This window comes from Phodopus roborovskii, unplaced genomic scaffold, assembly GCF_943737965.1.
Source record: "Phodopus roborovskii unplaced genomic scaffold, PHOROB, whole genome shotgun sequence".
Lineage (NCBI taxonomy): Eukaryota > Metazoa > Chordata > Mammalia > Rodentia > Cricetidae > Phodopus > Phodopus roborovskii.
The window spans coordinates 34,446,830-34,465,386 of NW_026126447.1; the positions used below are offsets into that span (position 1 = coordinate 34,446,830).

Consider the following 18,557-nt stretch of genomic DNA (forward strand, 5'->3'; position numbering starts at 1 on the left):
CCTTGTGTCTGAACCTTTCCAGGGCAAGCAGATCCCATCCCAGCAAGTTGCCAGAGCCCGGGCTCCGCCCATTCCTCCAGTGCAACCGTTCCAGGTTGCCTCCCGCTGGATTTCCCCCTGGGTGAAAGACTGGGCTCCGAGGCGACTCAAGATCTTTGGAGGCGCGTCTCTCCTAAAACCTGCCCCTTCGCAGGGGCTGCAGTTGGCAGCTGTAGCCAAGTCTGCAAAAGAGGCTCCCCACCTGAGGCGGGCAGCAGCCCTAGTAAGCAGGAGGACGCGGTGCGAGTGGCGGCGGGACCCGCTGCCCGGGGTCCCTGCTGCAGAGTCGAGTTCGTGGGAGGAGACAGCGAGCACACGTCTGCAGAGGCCAGGGCTTAGGCTTCTGCCTTCAGCCCCCCTCTCCCGCCTCTCGCCCCAGAAATGAGCTGGAGCATCGCCGGTTTGATTCCAGAGCCCGGATCGGGTGGGTTCTTTTGTTTCTTTGTTTTAATGACAGTTCCCAGCCCTTGGGCATGTCATGCGCAATTAATTTCCTGCCTCTTTTCAAGGCAGCTGGGGTGAATTTTTTTTTTTTTTTTTTTTTTTTTTTTTTCTGCATCATCCTTTGGGGGATGGTTGTTTATGATGTGACGTCAGCGAATTGATTTTCTCTCGTGAATGAGAGGGAGAGACACACAGAGGGACAGAGAGACAGGGAGATAGAAAGGAGAGAAAGAGAGAGAGAGAGAGAGAGAGAGAGAGAGAGAGAGAGAGAGAGAGAGAGAGAGAGAGAGAGAGAGAGATACAGATCCACAGATGACAGATGTGCGCAGAAGCCAGGTACTGACATTCGAAATTCCTTTAGGTCAAAATGAGGTTGGACTGGAAATACTAAAGTGTGTTGCCAAGACCTGGAACTACTGAGAAGCTTTTTTTTCTTCTTCTTCTTCTTTAAAATTAAATAAAAGAGAAAAACGAAAAATCCCCTGGGCAGCTAAGCCTCCTGGGCTCCTTTCTGGCTGGCGTCTGCAGTCACGGTGGCAGCTCAGATCATCGGGCGACCCAGAGCCGCAATAGGCTTGAGAGGACCACGAGGAGGGGCGGGGGAAGTGCGTCACCAGGTGGGGAAGGGGCTGTGTTTTTGGAGAGGAGAGGGGAGCGGTGGGGGTGGCGAGGAATGGGGACGGGAAATGGGTTCTGTGAGCTCTCCGGGGGTATTGTGTCAGGAGATGCAGGCTGGCTACCATGTGACGCGGTCCAGAGCTGAAGGGATTGGCCGAGGCAGTGCAGGCGGTGCAGCTTGCCGGCTTGCTGTTCCTCTGCCTTTCTCTCTCAGCATCTTCCTAGGAGCTTGTAGGTGAAGCAGCACCAGCAGCATCCATGGCCTGTCTTTCGGGTTAACACTTGTCTCCTTTGGCTTGGCAGCAAGCAGAGCAGACCTCAGCAGCGGCATTGTGAGGACTTAGCTGGGATCTGGAAGCTTATCCTCCTGTGTTTTTTCTGACTCCTTGGAAATTAAGGAATGCAATTCTGCCACCATGATGGAAGGTAGGATTCACTCTGTTGTGGTTGACTGGCTCCAGGCAAAATTTGGGTAGACCGGTATGGAAGAATGCATGCAGCTAGTGTCCGTGTCTAGAACCTGGCTGTCAGGGTTTTTTTGCCAGCAGATAAGGCAGCTTGCTTGCAACCCTTGCAACCGGCCAGATCTTAGACTAATGGAATCAAACCACAAGGTTTCTGCCTAGCTCAGAACCTCAGCAGCTGGCAGCCCCGTTGAAAGAGAAAGCCTAAGTGTTTGCAGGAAACTGAGACAGCTACTACGAAAAAGCTCACAGACCAAACAAGTTGGGAGAAAAGATAAGGGTTTTGTTTGTTTGTTTGTGTGTTGGATTCCTGAAAGTCCTCTGGTTAAATCTTTGCGATGGAAACTTGTTTTCAGAAATTGACATTAGACGGGAGAGGTCATCGGCAGAGTTCTCCACATGCTGTCGTTTGCAGGGAACTGTTTACATATCTTAGATATTTTGATCACTGGGGTTTGCATTATAATATTAGAGTGAGGGTGCAACAAATTCGGTTCATAAACTGGAGTTTTATGGGGGCCGTCATTGCAGCAGAATGAGAGCTCTAAGAAAAATACCTGGGCCCCTTGGCTCTTTAATCGGGATCGTACCAGTTTAGAAAGGAAATTGCTCTTGGCTAAACATTAAATGATTATTTGCCAATTATCTTGCTGCATTTACCATTAAGGGACTTTCCATAGAAGATTCTATTTAAACTACACATTATTATACTAACTTGAACCTTCCAGCCTGAGATAGTGAGAACCAGTATAACCTCACAAAAAGCAACAAATCAGAGAAGAAGCATGGAGCTCTATGCTGGCTTCGATTTTCTGTTTTCACATTACAGGATGGTGCAAAACTCCTGGCCTTCCCTAAGATGACAGGCAGAAATGTAGTACCCAGGTTGGATTTTATAATACAGAATCCAGTGCATAATGGGTTTTTAAATCAGCCACTGAAATGGCAGAGAGGCCACCTTTTAAACCAAGGTCTGTCCTACCAATTGTTGATGGTCAGTGGGCCTTAGAAATGTACTAAACAGGAATAAAAGGAAGATGGTAGATGGTTTCAAGGAAACCTGCAATGTAGCCTGTACTCATTTGCCAGAAATGAATTCTCTCTCTCTCTCTCTCTCTCTCTCTCTCTCTCTCTCTCTCTCTCTCTCTCAATATCATTAGTGTGATTTTAGGGAGTGAAGAATTCTGGGGTTGAAGCTCACAGTTTTGGGGAAGTATCCTTAAAAGGAGGTAGGGTATCATTCTGTTTAGAGACTGGTCTCGTTTTCAGAGAGCTAAGTGATATTGTTAAGACTAAGATTAAATCAGTTTTAGCTAACTCAGAATGAATTTCATCTTTGAATAACAAGGCAAAGCAAACAGAAAGAGTATAACATGTAGTTTTCAATTCAAAGCCCATATTATCTTCATCAGAAATAAAAAAAAAAATCTTGTCTAGAGAAGTATTATTTTTTTCAGCTAAATTTTGTGTAGGATCTGTTTTAAAAAAATATGCATCTGCACATATTCAGATTCATTTCTAACCTTCCACGGGGAATTTGAGGGCCTGTCCTCTTACTTCTCGCCTTGAAACTATCCTGTAAGTTCTCTGGAGCTGGTAGCATTTCCTGATGCTCATTAGCAGTTCTCCTAGTAATAAGGTCTACTGTGCCATCCAGAACGCCAGCTCAAAGCTCTGAGATAAGCTTATCTGTGCTGCAGAAACTGAAATGGGAACTCTAACAAAGACTGGTGTTGGAGCTGAAGTAGCACCATGGCTAGCTTGCCAAATTTATCTCAGGGAGGCTGTTACCTTTACACTGCTAGGCATCAGAGGTGACACTATGGGTACAGTTGTTTCTATTGAACCTTTGGGGGTGCAATTAGACAGGTGTGCCCCCTGTTTTCAAATTTCATGTGAAACTAATAAATGCTCTATCTGTAATTCCTATCTGTAATCATCTGTTAATTGTTCAGTGACCTTGAAGAAAACAGATAGAAGCCTAAACCAGAAATCTATTTGCCTGTCAGTGGCCTTCCAACTACATTGTGAGTCTTTTTAGCAATTTCTGATGCTGCATCCCAGAACCCCTCCTTTAAATTCCTCTTACTCTGAAGATGTGATATGGCAGTTATGTCCGCTGAACTCGCCTGTAGATAAAGTTAGGTTATTGCACATACCACAGTAACCTTGCAAAGCTAAGGACGCCCCCCCACACACACACACACAAAAGATGCCCAAAATGCTGCCATGGCAGCCGTCTGGTGAAATGCCAGTGTGCAGTGTGAGATTGCTTCACTAAACATCTACATGGTCTGTTCTCAACCAGTTCTCGTGTGCCACACAGGCATGGCCTCACATGCATGTGCAGCCATGCACATAAACACAGTTCTAGAGGGGAGAGGCTGTACTTCCTACTTCTGTGTGCGTGTGCGTGCATATTGCTATTTTGCTTTAGTGTTTCTTGTCTGCTGCTTTAAGAAAGCATGGCAGGGCAACTTCTCACTCCCTCCTCTATTTTGTGAGAAGCAAGAATAAATACATATTTAACTGAATAGTTCATGGTTCAGATTCAGGTTTGTGATCATTTGAAACAGGATATAGGCTTCACACTCCCAGTGACCTTTGGAAAGCCTGGCCTTAGATGAGGACCTGTACCACCTCCCTCTTGTTCTAATACTGTAAGAGACATCATTGTAATTGTAGGATCCTTATTCAGCTCAGCAGCAGTGTGTGGCTCTGAGGCTAAATTTCAGTTTTTCTCATGCAAGTATTATCTTTTAAGAGACTTGATTTGTTGCTTCTTGAATTCTTTATTTTTTGACAGTAGTTGGTATTGAGTTGTCTCTTTGTTGAGGGAAACTACACGATGATGCTCAGATGCAGTATGGGAGTGAAGGAAGAGGTGGTAGCAGAGGGAGCTATAGCCATGGGTATGTTCATTGGTGATGCTAAGATGTGGTCAGTGTGATTAGGGCAGTCAAGGAACTGTTCTTTGTTACGTTATTATTAAAAATCTTAAATGGTATTTCCTAAGATCACTGAAAAGTAAGCTAAGGTCCCGAAGAATCTTTTATTTCTGAGGCTGGCTATCAAGTACGTTTCCTGTCCCGTGCAGAGCTAATTGGTGCTGTTTTGATTCCATCTTCAGGCTCTTAGCTGATGCTGTATTCAAATTATCACTTTCCTCATGCCAATGGTTTTATCCTGTATAAGAGTTTTGAAAAGTAAAAAGCATAGTTTTAAGGATTTAGTTGCAATTAGAGGTGACTAATAAATCTTAATATATTTGCTACTCATAGGCATGTCTGCATAAATGCATTCTCAATAGAATATCTTATAATACTTTTCCCAGATTTAAAAATTAAAAATAATACATTGTGGCTGAAAAAAAAATTGCCCACTGTAGAATAGAATTGGAATCCAAGTCTGTTTAACAAAACTCATGATCTTCAGCCTCTAAGAACTTTTTTTTTTTTACTTTGTAGCAGAGCAGGCATGTTAGCCACACTGAAAAACAAGCCTTTGTTTCTACAGTTGCAAATTCTGTTTCTCTCTACTTAAAATATGAGTGCTGGCAGAACCCTGCCTTTTCATTCCCTATTAGTGCTTTTTATGCCTCAAATGATTACTTACATGATTCTGTCCAATTTGAGATTAGCTGAACATCTGTTGCTGCAATAAACCTGTGAACTCTAGAAATGGAATTTTCTATTTGGAAAATTCTTTGATGTGATTTTTTTAAAAAATGGAACAAAGCCTTCTGAACAAGAGTACTCATTTTACAGTTAGCTTAGAGGTTTTAGAGAGAGCACCTCAAATATCTACCGATTCCATTCCCTTAAAATATGCAGTTACTTTAATAACTCCAAGAGTATATGTGAGATTCTAATACACAACACACTCCATCGTTTATGTAATTTCTGTCCATCTTCAGGTGCACGTTGGGAAGACACTGTTAGATGCTTCAGTGATTATTCAATCCCAGTGAGCAACTTCAAATCTCTGAGAAGAATGGGTAGTCATATATACTTGTCCATCAACAGTGATTAGCCTAACTTCAGACTGAATACTAAATACTTGCCATGAACACAGAAGCTATCATAGCGAGTCAGCAGAAGAGAGTGATGGCATCAACGTGTTTCTAATTTCAAGTATTACTTTTGAATATTGCTGTTAGTCTTCCCACCTGGCTTATCTGAATCAATTATTCATAAAGAAGGCTTAATTAGAAGAAAACAGGGAGCTAAAGACAAAAGTTGAAGGCATCTCCAGAAATTATTTTACATGAAAAGCTTTAGATAGACTTGTGATAATACTGTAGTTTTTCAATGATGTTCAGTTTCACTTTCCAGTTCCATTCTTGTGGCTTGCCTTTTCTTAATTCCATTCTATCATAGGAACCATCATCCAGCTGAAAGATCATTACTTGAACTTACAAGTGGAATGAAGGCAGGGAGAGATTTTATTGAAATGACTAGAAAGATAATATTTAAGGGGTTATGGTGCATTTTAGCTTCTGTCTTAGAACCTTGGGAAGAAATCGACTGTGTCATAGACAAGAAGGAACAGGAAGCACCATGAGGACAGGATCCCCTGGGAAGAAAGCAGGTGTGAGCACAGGTATTGGGGTGAGCCTGTCTGAACTGGTCACACTAAACTCAGTGGGTATAGCCTAGCTTACTCACCAATGGAACAGCTACTAGAGAAGTAGTGTAGATGTGGGAGAGACCAGGCTCCAGTCTTGTGATCTGAGCTTAAGTCCATTGCCTCTGCAGAATATTAGAGTCTTTCTATATTTAAATATACTTTAAATACATTTCTATAAATATGTACTTATATATTTAAACATCTATATTTAAATACCTTATGTCACACTACTTCCTCATTTTACATTTCCATCCTTTCCATTTCCATTTCACTTTAAATTCAGCCTTCATGCTCTAGCCTGCTGTCTTCTTCAGGTTTAGCTAATGCTTCACTAACCCTGATCACACTACATGCATCCTAGTACTTAGAATAGACTTTTTCCTCTATCCAAGATCCTTCCTTGCAAAAATCACTTTTCATAACATGTAGAATCACTAATTCTCTTATGATTCCTGCAAAACCTCCACTCCTCAGAAGGATTTCCCTTTTGTTCTGGTTATCTCCAAATCCCAAACATACACGTTGGGCTACTGAGTCCTCAAAGCTGAAGTTAAGACTCAAAGGTAAGCTCTTGAAGACAAGCATTTGGTCTACCATGTTCATCTATGTAGTTTTCATACCTAGTGGAGGCCTAATACATTCACTCTTTGAATAAATAAGCAAAACTAGATATAATTAAATAGCTATTATAACTACATGCTGTGCATGGTACATGTAAAAAAATCAATGTTCACATTTATGTTCTCACTAAAGACACAAAACATACAAACATGACACAATTAGGAACAGTGTTACAAAGTGCTAAATGAGATGGTTTATTTGAGAATATGCACTGAGCTTGAATTGTTTCTGTGATTCTCTCCCAGGAAATGAATTCACAATGGAAAGACACACATTGTGCTACACCTATGCAAAGAAATTTGAATCAGTTGTATTAATACACTGATGCCTCCCTGATATGTGTGCCTTCTCCCATTTTCCCTCCACCATTCCCTTGCTGTGTTCTTTTAATTTTTGTTCTTTAAGATCAAGCCTGGATATTATGGAAACTAGTTAAAATGAATAGATGAATATCAATGAGTATACATTTGAGCATTGTGCTGGTAATTTCAAGGATACCATCCTAGAATGTGAAATTTTTTTTTTTCGGGTGCCATATTATGTCTGAATAGAGAATTTGTTGATCTTAGGAGTTCAGTGTGGTCACTGAACTTCTGTAGTTTGGGTTTTTGTATATAAAAAGTATAGTTCTAGAAGTAATACTTAAGTGTGAATCTAAGTGCTGGGACTGGTTGGCTGGATGCCTTGAGGAAATCGCTTTTCATTCCAGGCTGTGTTTCCTCATGACAGAATGAGATGATTGATCTGTCCTGTATCTAGAATTCCCAGCTCTAAGAACCCATTGCCATTGCTGAATGATTGGATTCTTCCACATTTTCTCACTCCAAGGTTGAATTCTGAGGCTTGGCTCTTCTTTGTCCAACACCAAAATGTAAACCTAGCACACAATTAACTCAGATACATTGCTATTCTCCTTTGTTGTTTAATACTCTTCTGTTCTGTATGCATACCACAGATTAGTTTTGCATTTTTGCTGTGTTAGAAGACAAAAGCATCTATGTACCTGTCACCTATAGAACGTACTACAGAACTATTTCTTTATCCATTAAGATTATATATAGAACTAGTAAAAATACAGAGAATAAGTGTCTGGAGGGCGAAACCATAAATGAAGCATCTATATCACAACCCTCCTTTCAAAGTTCAAGGAATATCACAGAAGAGATGACAAAAAAAATGTGTAAGAGCCAGAGATTAGGGAGTACCAGAATAAAACTGTGTCTTCTGGAAATGACAACAGGAATACACTAATGGATTCACAGAAGCTATGGTTGCCTGTTGTGGTTTCAATAAGAATGGCCCATATAGGCTCACATATTTGAGAGCTTAGTCACCAGGGAGTGGACTTTGAGGTTTCCAAACCATGCCAGGCCCAGTCTCTCTCTCTCTCTCTCTCTCTCCCTCTCTCTCCCTCTCCCTCTCTCTCTCTCTCTCTCCCTCTCTCTCCCTCTCCCTCTCTCTCTCTCTCTCTCTCTCTTTCTCTTTCTCTCTCTGTCTGTCTCTCGGTGGATCAGGATCTAGCTCTCAGCTACTTCTCTAGCTCCATGCATGCTGCATTGTTCCCACCATGATGATAATGGACTGATCCACTGAAACTATAAGCAAACCCCCAATTAAATGCTTTCTTTTATAACATTCACCATCATCATGGTGTCTCATCACAGCACTAGAACACTGCCTGAGATACCTTATATAAGACCTGCACACGATCAAGCCAATCATCATTTCCACACTTGTGACAGCTGGATTGTTAGGAAGCTGAGCTTATCTGGCCAACACACTGAAGTCCTGATAATGGCACCTCTTAGGCTTATTCTTTCCACACCTTTAAGTAAATGGATGTATGTCATGTCCTTGTATTAGTTCATCATTCCAAACCTATAGAGCTGAGCACTCAGCTATAATGCTAAGCTTGGAACACACCCAACAAAGACAGGTTATACCTATGATAAGGCTCGTTCAGAACCAGGATCACTTGTCAAGTGAGGAGCTCTCAGCTGTGTCTCAAAGGCCTTTACATAAGCAAAGGAAGTGAGAAGCCACTACCCCTATCTGAGGAGCTATTGGCAGTTCATAACTACCAGGGGAAGGTGAGTCTGTTTTCTTTAGGGGTGTGGTACTTGATAGGTCTACCATGCTCCAATAGATGGCACATGCACAACATGATTTGGATTCATTGAGTTATAAAACACATTTTTGTTTTAGTTTAAGGTGGTATGATATTGTGAGGGGTGGAGGGTTTGGAAAAGAATGTGAAAAGAGTTAGAGGGAAGAGCAGAGAGTGAATACGATCAAAATACATTGTGTGTATTATGAAATTCTTGAAGAATTAATAAAACATTTTTTAAAGCAATTAATTCAAATGAGCATATGGTTTAAAAACTATGTATTGGATGCATACTAGTTGCCAGGCAGCTTGTTCAAGGTGCAGTGCATTCCATTCGATGGTGAAGGATACAACCCAAATTTTCTCCAGGTCCACTTGGAGCTTTTCCTTTAGTCTCAAGTAGTAAAAATGACGGGAGAGGAGCCAGCTGCAGTGGCTGTCTTTAGAAACCTGGAATCTGGCATGGTGCCTAGTGAGGTACTACCTTTTCACACACACTGCAATCCCACAGCCTCTCTGTGTTGGAGAAGCAGTAAGTGTCACCGTCTTTATTTCAAACAGAAACCGAGGCTCAGTGAGATGAAGTGGCTTGCTAAGAACTACTACAAGCATCATTAGCTGGGCTTTGACACCCAGTCGTAAGCTCTTTCTGCGTCTAATGGTGTGACTAGAAAGTCTGGGTGTCCAACATGCAAGCATCAGGCTGTTGAGACCCAGTGTGGCATTTCATCATCACCTGGCTCTGGTCCTTGCCATCAGCCATCAGCTCGAAGAAGGCCCCTAACTTAGCAGCGTGCTCCGCTCCTTTCAGTAGCACTCATTGTCCTCTGTGAATTTTATGGTGACAAGGGTCACACTGTGGTGTCACTCTTCCCAGGGACTCTAAACTCTCACAGCTTACATTCTACAAAACATTTTATAGAAAACCTGCTTCTCAAAAGCTTCTTTCTCCCTTAGCAGGACAGTCTCAGTTTTCACTGGCATCTTGTGAAAGCCGGGGCTATTATCCTGAACATATGATAGTGCACGCCGCCATTTGAAGGTTAACCAAACTGGTCCAGCCTCGTTTTATAGTTGAGGAAACCAACGCCAAATGCAGCAACTTATCCATGAGCCTTTATTCTCCCTGGAAGATAAATGAAAGTTCATTCAAGTCATGATACCAAAAATGTGGATAGACAAAGACAGGGAACCCATGGTGTCTTTCACGTTCAAAGGTGCTGAGGCTGGCTGGGTGACTGCCAAAAGACATACAAATGAATGTGTCCCCGGGGTCATCGTTCTACTGAGCGCACATACAATGTGACCATTTATAGCTCTTCCCTCTGTGAGTTTATGCACCTGCTGTCAGTGAGTGTGAAAAGGACAGGCCTTGAACCGCCCACCAGCTGTGTGACCTTGAGTGAGTGCTGGAACTGCCTGGCCTCAGCTTCCCCATGTAGGAGGGTAGGAACAGAACTGGTCCCCAACTCCCAGAGTCATTTTACAAACACGGTGAGATATGAAAATATCTGGAAGAGGCTGATATGTATGTACTGTTTTCTCTGGGCTCTAACCCTGTGGTTTTTAGTTCATTTTCAGGGGCTTAATGTTGCTTCTTGCCAGCATTCCTGTCGTGGAGGAGGTTGCTGTACTGCCTCTGCAGACATGCCTTGCACATTTTTCCCTGCCCACTTCTTTTGATTTATTAGCATTCTCTATCATCCTTTATTCTCCATGTCCATGTGATAGGCTGCTCTGTTTTTGACCATGGCCGGCATCATTAATCAATCCCAACTGTCTTTCTCTCTGGCTTCAGCAACTATCTTGACATCTTATTCCATGGATTGGTTGGAACTGGCACATGGCTTATCACTTTGTGTTTCCTCCCATGGATGGTTTCCCAGAGTGAAAACAGAGTGAATAAAACCAGAATGCGGGTGGTCTAGCTGTGCATTCCCACATCACAAATGCTCTCAGTGAGTTACTGAAAAGGAGATGAAAGATTGCCCCTAGCTTACATAGCACTAACTGCAGCAACAATGGCAAGAAATGGTATGATCCTTCCAAGCAGAGGAGGCTCCTGCCTTTATGCTGTGACTTTAACCTTCACGTCTCTCTTAGATCCTCATTTCCCCAGTGTGGATGCTGGAAGTCCATACCAGGTAACTAAACCCATGCGAGTGTCAGGAATCCTTCCTGAAACCTGTCCCCACCTTCTCATTCCCAATGGATGCATAGTTGTACACCACCCCTCCAAACTTCCCATCTCCCCCACGAACTCACCTGACCAGACTTAGCATGTCGCCTCAGGTGTAGCCTGTCATAGATGGTTAGAAGTGTAGCCTGCCATAGATGGTTACCTTCCTTTATGAGTTCCCTTGCTTATGAGATAAAATGTGCTGTGTGAAGCTGCGCTGCACAGGCTGTCTTTTCCCCTCACTGCTCTGCCCACACAACACAAAACCCTTTGTTATTTTCTTTCTTTACTTACACTGTTCTCCCCTTCCCTTTATAGTAACAAATCCAAGTCAGTGCTCATCAGTCAAGGTCACACCAAAGTGCCCTCTTTATATGCAAGACATAAAAGAGTCCCCTACTCCTTGCTGATAGAGAGCTTCCTTTTCAGCTATCAAGGCCACAGAGCATGCTACAGACTGCTGACTTTGGTCAGACTGACCTCTGTTAAACCTCAAGTCCGTGACCTTGGGAAGAGAGTGGATCTACTTCCTTATAACGAATATGAAATTTGTGGGTGTGATCATTTCACATGAAAAGTTTTAAGAATTAAGTCAGAAAGTATACTTTACTTAGAGAGTCAAGATCAAACCATTGGGGGGGGGAAGGAAGGAAAGAGTCAGCGGACATGTTGGTTTCAGGACTTGCCATATATGTTTTGCAGAGACTGGCATGACAATTCTGGGTCAGACAGGGGTCAACGGTGCCGCAGTCTTGGTGCCCAGTATTGAGACCCAGCAAGTTTTAGATGCTGTTCTCTGTGGGCACAACCTTTTCTTTTATATCAGTCCTGCTCCTCATGTAAGAAGGAAAGGCTGCCTTGGCTAAAACATGCCTCACTCATTTTGATTGTCCCAGTGTGGGGTCTATGTCAGCACTCAGTTAGAACCCAGTGAGTGAATGAGCATTGGAAAGGGATTGCAGACTTTAGCAGAAGGAGCACTTAGCACATGGTGATTCTCAGAATCAAAGGACTTGGCCTGAGCAAGGCATTTAGAAGACCACTGGGTCCACAGTAAAGGCTCCACACCAGTGACTATGCTGGGCCTCCAGAAGCTCCTGTAGGGTTTCGAGATATCAAGTCCTGTCCTGGATTGTGTCCTCTCTGCAGCTCCAACATGACCTCTGCCATGGTGGATTCACACTGTGGTCCTAGCAGCACACAGGACTGTCTCACGCATGCCTGTCCAGTGCTTCAAATAGTCTTCCTCTGGTTTTGAGTAATAAGTGTTCACTGTTTGAAAATTTGAACAAAAACAACATTGAAATCATAAAAAAAAAAAAATCACTGTTTTAAAAATACAGCTTACTGAGTGTGGAACATAGGCTCTGGGGACACACAACCTGAAATTCCTTAACGCTCAATGAGTATATCTGCAAAATGGTAAAATAAACCACTGCATAAAACTTTCGGGAAAATCAAATGAGATGCTAAATAAATCTGCACTCGTCACAGTACCTAACATACTATGTACATCCTCAATAAAGTATAGCTATTAATTGCTTTCTATCCAAAATATATTTTGTGTCAAATTCTAAATATACATGTATGTGCATACCTGCTTATACATATGTGCATGCATAAATATATGACTTTTTCTCTATTTATTTGATTATGACCACTATTCTAGGCAATGTCTACATTTGTGAAGATCATGAGTTCTAGAAGTGACTTCAAATTCAAATTCTCACTTCTCCACATTTATGTGAATTTTTTCAAGTTATTTTGTGGGGGGCAGTTTTATTGGGGGAATAGAAGAGAGTAAGGGAAGAGAGAGGGGTAGAGAGACAGAGAGAGAGAGACAGAGAAGGAGAAAAAGGGGGGGTCAAAGACCTGCCCGCCTCTTCAGAGGAACAGTCCTTTTTCAAGTTATTTAATCTCTCTATGTCATGGTTTCTTCTTCTGCCCAAGATAATCTCTACATGAAAAATTATTATAAGGATTAGGTTAATTCAATATTGAACATGTATCATCATTATGATTTATTGTCATTATTACTATATGTCCCATACATGATCTTGAAGTAGTTTCCAAAAGCATTGTTCTTGTTGGTTGTTGAGAAGTTATGTCACTGATTGATAAGTTATGTCATTGTTCCCCTGTCCTGAGACACTTAGATGATTATGAGGAGGTTAATTTGTGATGGAGTTAAAATTGTCCATGTCAATAAGCATGTATTACAGTATGAATTCTTGGGTCTTGCTCAGTGTCTTCTCATGGTGAAGGAGTGAGAGTTCTATGTAGTGTCCTGCACCTGGCTCTGCTCAGTTGGGTTTAGAAAAGCCATTTGCTGTAAAAAGAGAAAGAAAGAGAATTTTGTTTAAATTAAAAACTACTCTCTGTCTTAGCATTGCTGCTCATTAGTTATGGCATGAGGCTGAGTCTCCTGATGTTCCCTCTGCTGCCTGCGCATCTTTGGTATATTGCCACATCTCTATGTTCTCTTCTATATCATGATGAATATTTTGAGCATCCCTAACTTTGTTACCTGGTCATTCAGAGTAAAGTACAAAAATATATGGAAAACATTTTGAAACATGAAATTTTATAGAGATAAAATATAGCCTTGGGGATGTTATTTTTTTTCCATATCTTGGAAGCTTTGTTTTCCATTAAGGACCTGGGTTTGGTATTAGTAACTCTTGAGATGCAACTGGTTTTAAGGTTTTTAATGAGCCCTTGCTACTGTCAACCTTTCCCCACATCCCCTGCCTCTCGGGCTACAAACAAACTTCATTTGTGGATACCAAGGGGTGTGCACCTTCCTATTGTGTTGAATTATTTATTATATTGAGGGAGCTATATATAACATCGCTAAGTAGGATAAAACATTATTACTAATAATGGCTGCTTAGTGAGACAGTTTCAAATACAGTTGAAAGTGTGCTCAAATAAAATGTATCTTGGCCTGGTTACAAAGCCCAGTATAGTTCTGAATCCAACTTCAGGTTACTGGATAGAGAGGATTCGGCCTAATCTACTCAGTTAGAATGCCAGATCCAATTATTCAAACTGGATTTCTTCTCCTGACTGGTCTCTTGCCTTCTCCTTTATGGAAACACGATTCAGTGTGGCTCATTGAAGAGCATAGCCCAATGGAGCTGTTGTGATGGTTTAATCAGGAAAGTGCTCACCACACAAATATGAGGGCAAGGGCTCCATCCCCAGGACCCAGATAAAAGACTGTGCTTGCATTCTCAGTGTGTAACAAGCAAATCCTGGGGCTCCAGCTTAACTGAAGTGTTAAGCACCAGGGCAATGAGAGCACCTCTTCCCATAAAACAAAGTGAGTGATATATGAGAAATGGTACCCAGGGTTGATCTCTGGCCTCTAAACACATGCACACATAGCACAGCCACACACATGAACCTATGCATACACACACATACAAAATGGATCATTTCACACTCTTGATCAGCTTTTGGCTTAGGTACATTGGAAGTAGTGTCTTGGTGACAAGGGAGTGCTGTGCAATAGTCACAGGTCAAGATAAGAGGTGTCCAGGACACGATTAATCACAAAGAGACAGCTTAACAAAACAGGTAAATGAAAACTTAACTTCAGGGAATGCAAACATAAAACCCAAGGGAGAATCACACACTGGATGGTTGGGAGGGACTCCTGGGCAGATGCACCCCAGCTGAGATGTCTCCATGTCATGACCCATGAAGATCCAGAAAGAGACTATTTCAGAATTGAAAACAGCAGACACGAGGGACCAGAGCCTCAGGAAAATCAATGAGCAGAAAGAGAAGCCAGTTAGGACAAGGAGAAGCAGACTGGAAGATTGAGGTCAGGCCAGACTTGGTGAGTAGTGGGGATGGATCTGGAACTTATTCTGAGGCAATGGAAAGCCACTGGCAGAGCTTACGGAGAAGGTCATGACCTCATTTGCACCTTTAAACAATTACTTTTGATGTAGGATGAACTTCAGTAGCTATAGATTCCATTGGCTCTCTTTCTTCTTTCTTTCTAGAGGGTTTGTCTTCAACTTATGTTTGATAATAGATACCCCATTATATTTAAATTTTATATCAGTGTTGTGGGAAAACTGGTAGAAATTGGAAAGGACTGTGGTACCCCTTCCCCAGTCACTCATTGGCACCATTGATGACAAGGTCTGAAGGGAAAGGTGAAGATTTAGCTCAGCCATTGAATAAACTTTTTGTAGCTCAAATATTTCTAGCACTGAGCATTTTCAGAGTTGTGCTGACAGGTGAGAAGGAGATGAAGATAAGAGACATTTCATATGCCATGAACTCTTCTTGAGTGCTCATTTTTAAATGGCTCTGAAATCCTTCAATCGTTTGGCAGTCATTTTGATGGCGAATTGGTTAGATCATAGCTTTTATAACTGCACCCCTGTCCCTTGACCAGATCAGATAGAGTTGCTCAAGAATTCTTCCTGTTAACAGAAGCTGACTTCCCCATATTTCATTTCTCTACGCAAGTATTTCCATCAATACCCCTTATGTCCTTCCCTGGATGCCACTGGATGAGAGTTCCCTGCTGTACCTTTAGCTACCCTGTTCTACACCTTCTGTCTCCCCAGCTGTGTGCTGACCCCTGTGGTCAAATGCATTTATATCACACAGGAAATTGCACCAGGCTCGCTGCAGGCAAGAGTTGCTCCTTTCCCAGCCTCCTTTGTGCTAACTTCTCTAGTTCTCTTCTTCGATTACTTACATGGTACAGCAGCTAAGGGCACAAGCTTGGAAATTAGACAGACCCTGGCTTTGTGACTTGCTGGCTGTATGCCTCCAGGCAAGTGGAAACCAGTTCATACACACATGCATGCACACACACACACACACACACACACACACACACACACACTCACTCACTGCTTCTTAGCTTGCTAATATTGCCAGAAAGTGTCTACTGCAGTTCTAAGAGGGTTAGGTATAAGGAGTGTATGACGAACAAGCAGCATGAGGCACACCTTGGGGAGTTTGGTGTTTCTGTGAGATGAATACTAAATTAGTACAAATAACTCAGGGACTCTTGGAAGGAAGTAGTGGACAGGGTTCTTAAAGGGCTTCTGTAATTGAGGACCCAACCTGGGATGCTGAGGCTAAGACAAGCTAATAAATGTCATCGCATGGGTAGAGCTGAGCATACCTCCTGCCCCATGGCGTTCATGGTGTCACAGTTCCTGTGATCATGGCTGCTGTCACGTATGCTGTATAGATCTGCCTCTATTCTGGTTCTGGAAGCTTTTACTGAGCTCTCCCAGGTGCTGCTAAAACATGTACTTAGGGAACTCTTTGTTACTGACTTAGCCTCACTGTTCCTGAGCTCTTGACTCCTGGTGTTTAAGCAGGCTATGGGGTTGACCCCCACATACATGCAGAATCTTTTAGTTCCCATGCATGCCTTAATTCTCCATTTGAAATCTCTTGCTTTGATTACCTTTCCCTCTCAACAAATATCTCAAAATCTCAACAGGACAACTACCATGGACCTTTCAAGAAAGTTTTCAGAAGGAAGGGAATGTTTGTCCCTCACTTGAAAGCCATCTGAGGAGACTCTCACAACAGTCACTCTACACCACAAGAGCCTCTGTGATTGAGTTATAGACCTGGGGTATATTTGTTCCCACTGAGAATACCATCCTTTGTCACTACTGGCCTAGGGGTGTGGGCCATTAACAAGAGTATTTTACAGTTCCTCTGTGTTAATGCCCAAAAGACTGTTTTCTTATATGTTGGCATCCTCAGTGCATTTATGTTGATTATGCCCATGCATGGCAGACCTTGCTTTTCCTGAGGGATTAGTGAGAGGAATGGCTCTTTGTAGCTATGAGTCTCCCCCTCCCCAGCCAGGGTTTGCTCATAACCACTGTGACTCTTCCTCTGTCTCTATTTTCTCATTAGATCTTATTAACAGACAGATGCCCTTGGTGGCAGAGTAAGAGAACCATCACCCAGGCTGTCTCTGTTCTTATAGTCAGTTGAGTTCACAGTCTTTCAGATTCTCACCTTGTAGGTTGCTACGGCATTGTGTGCTAACATAAACTTTAACAAAGCATGGGGAGGGCTTCAGATAAATTTTGTGATGTCTTTCTCAGTATTTGCTGCAATTCTCTAGTTGTTGATTTAACAATTATTGGGTAAATCATCTTGATTTGGTTGTAATAGAACTTTTATTTTGTAGCATTTCATAAGAACTATAGTCATCAGTTGAACTTTATTTAACATGAAAATAAAATTATTTTATTGCGCATTTGAAAAGTCTTAGAGTTCCTGATGATATATCAATAGCTTTATTATAGTTAAGGCTTAACTCCACTTTTCTTTTAAGATTTATTTTTATTTGGGGGGGTATGTGTGTTTTTTCTGCATGTATGTGCACTATGCATGTGTTCCCTGGGAACTAGAATTGTGATTCGCCTAGTGGGTGCTAGGAACTAAACCCCAGGGTCCTCTGCTGGAGCAGCAAGTGCTCTTAACCACTGAGTCATCTCTCCAGTACCTTAACCCCACTCTTGATATTAATATTCTTAACAGATGCTCCTTTCTCCACAACTACAATAGAATGCATACTTTAGGAACGTGTAAATATATGCAGCTCTCTCCAACTTTATTTATAACAGCATTTATGCTGTTTATTTAGCAATAAATAAAAACACAACTCGGAGCATTTCATTTTACCTGTGTGCTATATTTCTGGTGCTCTTCGTGAATTCATTAACTGAGCAGGAAAAAAAGAAGAACAGTAGTGTTGAGCTCCACCTATAATGCCCATGTCCTTGAAGGAGGACAACGAGTAGCCTCTCTGAGAGTGAAATCGCCTCATCCAGAGATCACTCCCACTCAAGGCTGGTAGTGATAGCTTTTGTCAATGTACCAGGCCCTTTGTGAACATCTGCGCCCATGCGGTTTACCTATCTCTCATCATAACTGTATGAGGGCTGTTTTTCATCGGCTTTGATAAATAAGGAAGTGGAGGCTTAAGTATCACAGCTTGGGGGTGGCAAATCTGGGATGTGACTGAACCCTAGCTCCTGTGATCTCTGACTTCTGTATACTGCAAGACATCACCTTAGGCTGGCTGCCCTCTGGTGTTAGTCCTGCTGTGGCTATTGTCCCTTGTCATGATCCCTTGCTAGGTCTCACCATTCATCACCTGCCTGAGCTCTTGAGCATGCCTGTTTTGCTGGCTGTGTGTTTGGAGAGCCTTTGAGATGACAGCATTTGTAGGCAGCACCTTTTCCAGAGCTGTGTTAGCCTTGCTGCCTATACCCCACCCCCTTCTTCTCCACAGTGCTAAGCAACCCCATCATCTTTCCTCTCTTCTGGCTTTTCCTCTGTTCTCTGACCTGGTTTTATATGGTGCAGCCACTCCCTGCCTGGGCTGCTGTTCTGTGGTCTCCACCCTTGCTGCCCTGTTTGGAGCCCAGATGCTTGGCTTTAA

At 42.4% G+C, this 18,557-nt stretch overlaps 1 protein-coding gene across 10 annotated transcripts in view; it reads left to right on the forward strand.

The window, feature by feature from the left end:
* Positions 1-332: 332 nt before the first annotated feature.
* The window catches only part of Sgip1 (SH3GL interacting endocytic adaptor 1), a 191,803-nt gene continuing 173,578 nt past the window's right edge, over positions 333-18,557 (forward strand). For 6 of the 10 annotated variants that reach the window (XM_051188251.1, XM_051188255.1, XM_051188256.1 and 3 more), the window contains exon 1: positions 1,153-1,527. In XM_051188251.1, coding sequence (XP_051044208.1) covers positions 1,518-1,527 — 10 coding nt within the window. In that variant the 5' untranslated portion in view covers positions 1,153-1,517. Of the gene's footprint in view, positions 464-965; positions 1,101-1,152; positions 1,528-18,557 lie in introns of those variants that run through there. The other 4 variants (XM_051188260.1, XM_051188261.1, XM_051188253.1 and 1 more) reach the window with 3 other exon arrangements.